This window comes from Bubalus bubalis, chromosome 4 (genome assembly GCF_019923935.1).
Source record: "Bubalus bubalis isolate 160015118507 breed Murrah chromosome 4, NDDB_SH_1, whole genome shotgun sequence".
In the NCBI taxonomy this organism is placed as follows: domain Eukaryota; kingdom Metazoa; phylum Chordata; class Mammalia; order Artiodactyla; family Bovidae; genus Bubalus; species Bubalus bubalis.
This window is the reverse complement of record NC_059160.1, coordinates 31613267-31622940: the sequence shown is the minus strand read 5'-3', so window position 1 is coordinate 31622940 and position 9674 is coordinate 31613267. Positions and strand designations below refer to the sequence as shown.

At 41.8% G+C, this 9674-nt stretch overlaps 1 protein-coding gene across 6 annotated transcripts in view; it reads left to right on the top strand.

The window, feature by feature from the left end:
* Nucleotides 1-1959: 1959 nt before the first annotated feature.
* ABCC9 (ATP binding cassette subfamily C member 9) overlaps nt 1960-9674 on the top strand; it is a 154356-nt gene continuing 146641 nt past the window's right edge. For 2 of the 6 annotated variants that reach the window (XM_044941233.2, XM_006067645.4), the window contains exons 1-4: nt 1960-2608; nt 2962-3077; nt 7518-7679; nt 9008-9149. In XM_044941233.2, coding sequence (XP_044797168.1) covers nt 7538-7679; nt 9008-9149 — 284 coding nt within the window. In that variant the 5' untranslated portion in view covers nt 1960-2608; nt 2962-3077; nt 7518-7537. Of the gene's footprint in view, nt 2609-2656; nt 2861-2961; nt 3078-7517; nt 7680-9007; nt 9150-9674 lie in introns of those variants that run through there. The other 4 variants (XM_006067644.4, XM_006067642.4, XM_006067643.4 and 1 more) reach the window with 4 other exon arrangements.

The following is a 9674-nucleotide window of genomic DNA, read 5'->3' as shown; positions in this document are numbered from 1 at the left end:
CCACTGCTGAGTTTCCAAATGTGCTGGCATATTGAGTGCAGCACTTTCACAGCATCATCTTTCAGGATTTGGAATAGCTCAACTGGAATTCCATCACCTCCACTAGCTTTGTTCGTAGTGATGCTTTCTAAGGCCCACTTGACTTCACATTCCAGGATGTCTGGCTCTAGGTCAGTGATCACACCATCGTGATTATCTGGGTTATGAAGCTCTTTTTTGTACAGTTCTTCTGTGTATTCTTGCCATCTCTTCTTAATATCTTCTGCTTCTGTTAGGTCCATACCATTTCTGTCCTTTATCGAGCCCATCTTTGCATGAAATGTTCCTTTGGTATCTCTGATTTTCTTGAAGAGATCTCTAGTCTTTCCCATTCTGTTGCTTTCCTCTATTTCTTTGCACTGATCGCTGAGGAAGGCTTTCTTATCTCTTCTTGCTATTCTTTGAAACTCTGCATTCAGATGTTTATATCCTTCCTTTTCTCCTTTGCTTTTCGCTTCTCTTCTTTTCACAGCTATTTGTAAGGCCTCCCCAGACAGCCATTTTGCTTTTTTGCATTTCTTTTCCATGGGGATGGTCTTGATTCCTGTCTCCTGTACAATGTCACGAACCTCATTCCATAGTTCATCATCTGACTCGATGGACGTGAGTCTCAGTGAACTCCGGGAGTTGGTGATGGACAGGGAGGCCTGCCGTGCTGCGATTCATGGGGTTGCAAAGAGTCAGACACGACCGAGCGACTGCTCTGATCTGATATATATATTTGTTGTTTAGTCTCTAAGTCGTGTCCGACACTTTGCAATCCCACGGACTACAGCACGCCAGACCTCCCTGTCCCTAACGTATGAAATTTGTCCATATTCATGTGCATTGAATCAGTAATGTTATCCAGCAACTCATTCTCTGTTTCCCTCTTCTTTTGCCTTCAATCTTTCCCAGCATCAGGATCTTTTCTAATGAGTTGGCTGTTTGCATCAAGTGGACAAAGTACTGGAGCTTCAGCATCAGTCTATTCAATGAGTATTCAGGGTTGATTTCCTTTAGGATTGACTGGTTTGATCTCCTTGCTATCTCTCTATATCTAGATAATCCAACTTGATTTTGTGTGGTCACACTCAGAGTCTGTCTCTTGGGACTATCTGCACCCCTCAATTCCAATTCGTTCTCCCTAGATGCGCTGGGAGCCTCTGGTTCCCCTAGAGGCTTGTTCACGGGGTCCCTGGGTTCCAGCCACACTCTCCGGATCCCATCCTGGAAGCGCGCTCTCTCCTTGCGCCTGCGTCTGGGCTAACAGCTTCAGGCTGCGCTAGCCGAGCTTTCAAAGTCCGCGGGCCCGGGGTCTCTGGAACCCTCCCGGGCGCCACCCCTCGAGTCCTCGCAGACCCGTAGCGGCCGCGGCTTCCAGATTCAATCGCTGGCGGAGGCCAGGCTTCACTAGGGGACGCAAAGACCTTGCAAGCGGGAGGCGCCCGGGGGGGAAGCCCGGGGCTGGCAGGAAATAGGACACTCTGTTCCTGAGTCGGAGCGGTAGCCAGGGTTTGGGGTTCGGGTCTGGGGACCAGCTTCGGCTGCCCGCAGCCCTGGAGCTATGCCCCTCGGGGGTCGCACACCGAGCCCTGGAGGCCCCAGCTCCCTCCCCTGCACCCGACACCCCTCCCCCCGCCACCTCCCACCCCGGGCTGACCATCCTTTATCAGATCAGAACAGTTGACGAAAACAATGGTTATTTCAAGTTGACAGCGCGATGACCCCTGATAAAAGCGAGTGTTAATTACAACGGTTGCCTGGGACAAAGTTTACCGCTTGCATCAAGAAGTGGGGGGGTTAGATCTTGTGGGGTGAGTGTATTTTAAACACGTGATCGCTTTGAGACTTTGCGATCTCTCGGGGGGGGGGGCAAGAGTGAGGGTAACTGTCTGTAAAACAGTAGGAAGAAAAAGCCCCAGTTTCGGGGGGCAAGGGTTAAGGGTCCCCTTTTGGGAGCGCGGTGCCGGGCACAGAACACCAAGTTACCCTAATTATTCAGCTGGAGCCTGCCTCGCAAGGCGAGACATTCGCACAGCACGAATCCAGCCCGGCGGCCGGCTACTCCGGGTGAAGTGAGCCCTTCATTTTCCCGATCAGCTCAGGAAGCGAAATAGTGAAACCCCCAAATCCGCTTCCTCACGTGGTTGCTAAAAGGGCGCGCGCAGAGCCTAGAGGGTGGGGGAAATTACAAGTGCAAGTGACTTTGGGTATACTAAGGTTAGTGATTCCCCCCACACCCGTTATCTGGGGATAACGGAAGCGTAGATTCTAAGTTTCAGTGTCTAATGAGTTGCGGGGGGCGCACATCACTCTTAAAGCCCTTGTCAGGCGCGCCCCAAGTTTGTGGCTGGCGCGCGGACGGCTGGGCCGAGCGGGGGTGGGGAGGGTCTCCAGTCCCAGGCATTGCGCTCGGGGCTTCTGCTCAGTTTCCTGCCTCGGAGTGGCCGCGTCCGCCCCAGCCCAGAGCAGTGTGTGCAATCCAGAAACTCGATAGGAGGCAGCAGCTGATCACCCACCGCCCTAAAAATAATCCGCTGGGCGCCCGGCGCGCTTCGGCCAGGGGAAGGAAAGCGCTGGCTTCGGGGTGAGTGAGTCCGTGTCTTTTTCATAAATCTCATTTCAAGAGTTTCAAGGATAACCCTCAGTTGTCGATTTTGATCTAACAGCAAGCGGAAGGCTCCAGCGCGCTCTCGCAGCGCTTCGCGGTCGCTATTTCTAGGATTGAAGGGACCCGGCCCCAGCCCTGGGGAAGAGAGGGCGTGGGGATCAGGTTTCCAGCTGTACTTAGAGAACTCTGGCCGGCTCCTGCTTAAACCAAGTGGATAAAGTGCAAAGAGTTAATACAATTGTGTTTTGTTTTGTTTTTCCTTTTAGATATTTCCCGTCTTGTTCACGAAGTAACTTTCTGCTTAATTTCTGTCCCTCTTTGCTTTATAGGAGTTCTGCGTCCGGCTTTGAAATTTATACTTAAAGACAGAGTAGGAAGCTGGTGTTTTGAAGGTAAAGCAAGTGCACCAGTGGGGGTTTGAAGCAGCGTCAAGCGATTACCCAAGGTATCTATTTCTTGCTTTATTTCTACAGCTTGGGATTTTTTTTTTTTTAAAGGCCACTGGACTGTCTGTGTAAGGAATCTTATCTACTTAGTAGTGTCAACATTTCCTTTGGTGTGCAACAGAACTTTGATGGGTGCGTTGAGATCAGACACTAAATCAGATGTCTGTCCTTTTTGCTGATGATTTCCTGCTTGGTTCTGTAGTTCATAGATAAATAGACCAATATCTTTTAATTCATGTTTTATAAACCATGGACTGAATAACTTCAAATAACTTATTATTAAATACATTGGTTTTCCTGAGTGATCCCATCCTGAGCATACCTGAGATGATGATAAAGCCCTGAATAAGTTCTTTAAAATATCGTGTTTCTGTCTCACAGTGTAATTTGGTTAATCTCTGAATAAGTAAAGGATGAGTTATTTTGTGTGTGAGAATGAAAACTTTTATATTGCATTTAGTGTGCTTTCTTCAGGGGTCACCAGCTTGTTAAATTCTCTGTGATTACTCTTCCATCAGAACTGATACTGTTTGCTGGGTGAACAGTGAAGAGTGCTGGTTTTCACTTTATTTTATATTCATCAACTGAATCCAAATGTTTTCAGTCCTGAGGGTGTGGAACTTTATAAGATGCATTTCAAGGCACAAGAACACTGAGGGTAATATCCATGAAATCATAAGTTTGGTCACCAAAACCTGTAGAAAGATCTGTTCTACAGACCATTCCTGTAATCAGAGTTTCACTTTTGGTGTTTGTGTTCCAAGTTCACTGGGTCAAATTCTCCAACCCTATCGACTGTCATAAACACTTGAACGTCTTTCTGTGTGTTTATGTTTGTGGGGAGAAAAATGTCCTGTCTTCTTCTCTGGCCTGCTTCCCTCTCTCTCCTCTTTGATACTGGGGCCTGTCAGTGTTAGCTGAACTAGAAAGCTCGAAGGGGCGGGGCTGTCGGGTGTCACATGAGGGCATTTATCTGGGGAGAGCAGCAATTTATACCTTCCCAAAGTATCCCCAACTTAACCTGGGTTCCAGGAGGGAAACCCTGAATGACAGTTGGAGATTTAAGAATTAGTTTAAAAATCCTGATTGAATAAAATGCCTCAGGTGAACACAAATAATGTCAACAGGTCTGCAATAAGTTTACTTTTTCTCTGTCTTTATTCATGTTGAGTTGTAAGAAGAGTTGGCTGTTAAGAGTGTGCCACGTGCAGGCTAGGTGTCTGGAGGAGGGGACTAAAGGGCAAGGGGAAGAGGATGAAAGAAGAGGCAGAAGAAAAAGCAAAAGGAGAGATGCAGTGAGAGACAGTGAGCAGGTTGTGAGCCAAGGGGAAATGTGAGGTTTAAGATTATGGCAGAAGGAAAACAGCATTCTAAAGTTTTTACTCTATCCATATGCACTTTAGTGAGATTATGTCATTATGTATTTCCCAATCTTTTGAATCATAACTTTTACATTATACCAAGACCTTTTGGGTTTTATCTAGTCTGATTTATACAGCCTAAGACCATAGGGACTGTTTCTGCCACGTGCACTGTTGAATTCTTGGTGCCCAAGTTGCATGGTCAGCATCAATAAATATTTTTACACTTAATTCATACCTGAAGTCCCAGACATCAAGTGCATGGCTAAAAATGTTCTTGGACTTTTTCAGGTTATTGTACTTCTCTGATATTTTCTTTCCACAGTTACACAGATTTATCCAAAGGTTACTTAATTGGTAGGTTTCAGGATTGATTAGATAACTGGCAGGCAGTGCTTATAGCTAATTAAGTGTGTATATATATATACATATATATACACATATATATCTATGTTTTGCAAATTCAGATTATATTTTAGCAGCTGCCTTAATGATCATGATGAAATATCAAGTTGTAGCATTGAATAAAGCACTGAAATACTATAACTTTCAATAACATTTTAAAACTAGTTTAAGAAAAATGGGAAACCCCAATGGCTCAAGAGGTAAAGAATCCACTTGCAGTGCAGGAGATTCAGGAGATTCAATTCTTGGGTCAGGAAGATCCCCTGGAGAAGGAAATGGCAACTTATTCTAGTATTCGTGCCTGGGAAATCCCATGAACAGAGGAGCCTGGCGGGCTACAGTTCATGGGGTCACAAGAGTCAGACAGGACTGAGCATGCACATGCAATGAAAAAAAAAAAAAGTAAGCAAAGGAAAAAAAACCAAAAAGAATTTCCCAGTTAGTTCTAGGAAACAGTTTATGCTTGCCTTTCAATTAAGTAAGCTTAAAGTTTCCTTTTATCATTTCTATTAAGTAAAGGAAATAGTCTTATAAATTCCATTACAAGCTATTTTTTTGTTTCTGTTTCCTCTATTTTTATCCAAAATATCCAACATATAATTATAAAACTCAGAACTTCCATTTTATTGATAATTTTAAAAGCTCAAGTCCTTTTGATTCTCTTATTAAGCTTAGAATCTTAACAGTTGGTAAGGATTTGGCAAGTGTATAAGCTGATCTTGAGGTTTTTTTTTTTTTTAATATAACATTTTTTTTTAAAAAGATGAAAAAAGGTCTTGACTAGAGAGCGTATAAAAAAGTATTACCAGAAATAATGTATGAGAAGAATTCCATATGACCATTGACAGACTGTCAACACACAGACTTTCTAACTAGTTCTCCTATTCATATGTTTTATAAAAATTTTGTTTAAAATTTGGTTTCTCCAATAGTTTGCCTCTGCTGCCTATCTTTTCTGTATAACACAGTTTGTTTCTTTCTAGGAAATTATATAATTCATGACCATTGCTAAATCAATTATGAATGAAAGGGAAGAGAGAAGAGGTACCACTTTAGTTATCCAAATCGTTGCCAACCTTGAATAATCTAATTCAGAATCCAGGGTGACATAAATATGGAAAAGAAACAAAGTCCAGAGAGGTTGAAATCATAAAATACTACTTATTTTAATATGAATAGATAAGAAGTTTCTTTAAAAAATATAAGTCGGGAGCTATATGATGGAGTGGAATGAACATGGTTTAGAGTCAGACACATGTGGGTGTGGATTCCAGCTACTCTACTGGTTGGGAAGTTACTGAACGCATCTGAACACCCATATCATCATCTGTAAAATTTGAAGAGCTCCACAGATATTGCTTCATTGTTCTGAGGGCTTAAATGGTATATGCAAAGTTCGCAGAATTTAGTAGGTGCGAAGTAAACAGTGCTGCAGTCCATGAGGGGGACTGCTCAGTCCATGGTGTGCTGCAGTCCATGGGGTGGCAGAGTCAGAATTGACTGAGCGACTCCACAGCAATAAATAAATGGTAGGCAGTATAAAGAAGTTTTCCGAACGCTAAAACTCTTGGTGGCATTTCACGGTAGTAAGAATTCATTTAAAATGTAAGTCAGAGCTTGTCACTTCTCTCATCTCCACCCTCTCAGTGGCTCCATTGCATTCCGAGAAGAAGCCAGAGTAGAAGCTCCGTGTCCCACAATGGCTAAGACGACCGTGTGTAATCTTGTCCTCTGTTTCTTCTCCCAGCGTGTCCATGTCTCCTCTGATGGAATACAGCTCTCCAATAAAAAGGCATCCTTTGTTTCAAAATCTGAGTAGAGTGCATTTCATGTAAAAATATTGTCTGATTCTGGGACCTGTGTAGTTTCATTTTCTTGTCACTTGAGTTATATTTAATTGGTCTTAAACACTTGATTTTACTGTTGTTCAGGGAAAGGCTGTATGCTGGTGGACTCCACATTGCTCTCTTGGTATTACTATTTCCTGCAGTGAATGAAATGCTGCAGTAAATTCTGTTCAGCTGAAGTTGTTTGTGAAAGCATTTTCAATGAATGACCATGGGAAAGGATTTGATATTACAGCATTTTGACTTTTCAGTCAGTTTCATCTTCCCCTCCTTTTTCTGTATAAACAACCATTTTTGGTTTTTGATAATTTATTTAGACAAACACTCCTTGGAGGTAGCACTATTGGTAGATATCAATTATAATGTATTTTCCAAATTAAAATGAAATATTTTAATCAGGAAAAAAACTATTGACAAGTGGACCTTATAGGATGTATAAGGCCTTTCTAAGTAATTCTCAAATAACTTTGACCACAAAGATTTCCTATTTCTTCAGCTACAAAGATAAAGGGGGTTAATTTTATGAAATAATACCTCTTTAAGGCTATATCCCTCGTAGCTCAGTTGGTAAAGAATCTGCCTGCAATGCAGGAGTCTGCCCGGGTTTGATTCCTGGGTCCAGAAGATCCCCTGGAGAAGGAAATGGCAACCCATTCCACTATTCTTGCCTGGAAAATCCCATGGACAGAGGAGCCTGGTGGGCCACAGTCCACGGGGTCACAAGAGTTGGACATGACTTAGCAACTAAACCACCACCACCAAGGCTATAATTTAATGAAGGAGACTTTTGTAGTAAGAGGCTTTTCTTCCTTTCTCTCCCTTTTAGAGTGAACTATATAAGAAGAAATGAGCCTTTCATTCTGCGGTAACAACATTTCTTCCTATAATATCTATGATGGTGTGTTACAAAATCCCTGCTTTGTGGATGCCCTTAACCTGGTTCCTCATGTCTTCCTGCTGTTTATCACTTTCCCAATATTGTTCATTGGTAAGTAACCTACTTACCAAAGTAGAACATTCTTTTTTGTTGTATTTCTATGGTTAATAATTCCTTTTTGACATCCAGTTAACTTATTGAGAGCAATCGTTATGGCAGTGTTGTTTGCATCTCTGCCATGGAACACAGAAGCTGGCATTCTTCAAAAAGGGTATTATAATCAAGTGGAATTAAAATTAACATTGTCAAAGAGAAATGGCTAAAAATGCAGACTATTCATAATCTTGGCTATTTGGGTTAGTGAGAAATCACAAATAAATCTCAAAGAAGTATCAGGTATAAGGAAAATTATAGTGATGCAAAGAAAGCCAGAGCCTGCCTCGAAGAGTTTAATAGCATAAATTATAGTAAAATATGTTAAAAGTAACTAATTTTCAAATAATGAAGTTCTTTTGGGAACAATTTAGAGATGAATCAGTATTCTTTTCAAAGAATGCTTCAGGGGTCCGTTTTGTCCAGAAACAGAAATTTCTTCCTTCAGTACTTTTAGCACTCATATCCCTCCCAACCCCATTCATTCTTGAAGTTTATGGGACTTCTCTATAGTTGAAAAATTGAGAGAGGGAAAAAGAAACAAACAGCGGTGACAAGAGACAGAAGGAGGGTCTTGTCTTAGCACATCATATATGAGTTGGCATTGCACTCTTTTTGAGGGGAAACCATCAACATTTTCTAACATGTAATCTGGTAACTTAATTTTTTTCTTCAATGAAGAGCTAAGGGTGAACAGGTAATGTTCTTGAGCCTCCTTAAAATCTCATCAATCAACAAAGCTTTAGCTTTCTTTCAGAAAATATCAGTAGCGTTATTGAACAGCGCCGGCTGAGTCATGGGTTATGATTTTTATTCCATGGCATGCGTGTGAGTAAGAGCTGACACAGCCAGTCGGCCCTATATCTTGTTACCAGATGTGGCCATTTTATTTTTTTGGTTAGGCCTCCCACAGATCCCATCTTTTGAAAGATTTGAGACTTTGAATTGCTTTTATTAACGTCATCATTAATTTATTTTTATTTTGAATGAATGAGATCTATCAGTAAGAATTGTGATGAGCATGAAATAACCAGGTTGTCACCCAGAGTTTGTTATTCCTGAGCTAGACAGCAAAGTTGATGTGTTAGCTTAGGGAAGCTTGGAAAAATCCTTTGAAATTATTCCTTTTTTTTTTTTTAACATAATGAAAATAGAGAAGGATTTATGTTGCTGCCCTAGAAAGGAATAAGGTTTTAGGACCTCCTCTCCCCGATCTGCAAAGCATATCACAATGTAAATTATTTTCATGATTATAATTAATTCTTTACTTTTTCTCTTTTTTTCAGGGTGGGGGAGTCAAAGCTCGAAGGTACAAATTCATCACAACACATGGCTTCATTTTCCTGGACACAACCTGAGATGGATCCTTACATTTGCCCTCCTGTTTGTGCATGTTTGTGAAATAGCAGAAGGCATTGTTTCAGATTCGTAAGTGACTCCATTTAGTTAATGGGATTACACTATCCTAGTGGACATGTTGATATGGATAGTAGCTAAGAGCGTACCAAATCAGCCTTAACTTTTTGGTTATAACTTATTAGGCGCCACAGCAGTCACCAATTTTATACGATACACATGCCTATTGTCCTGTGTTCTCTGTACTGTATCCTTTCTCTACTAACACAAGTTCAGATCTTGGGGTTTGTGCTCATTGCTGTGCTTTCTGTTTCTTTATCTACATAGCACTGGCAGAAAGTTTTCTCCATTTAAACACCTCAGTGATTATCTTATTTTTCAAAACAAATATAAATGGTAAGAACGACTGTCTGTATTAACATATAGCTCTAACTGGCATATTTGTTGTTGTTGTTCAGTCACTAAGTCATGTCCTACTCCTTGCGATCCCATGGACTGCAGCATGCCAGGCTCCCCTGTCCTTGATTATCTCTCAGAATCACATCCAGTGAGTTGGTAATGTTATCTAACCTTCTCATCCTCTGTCGCCTTTTCTCT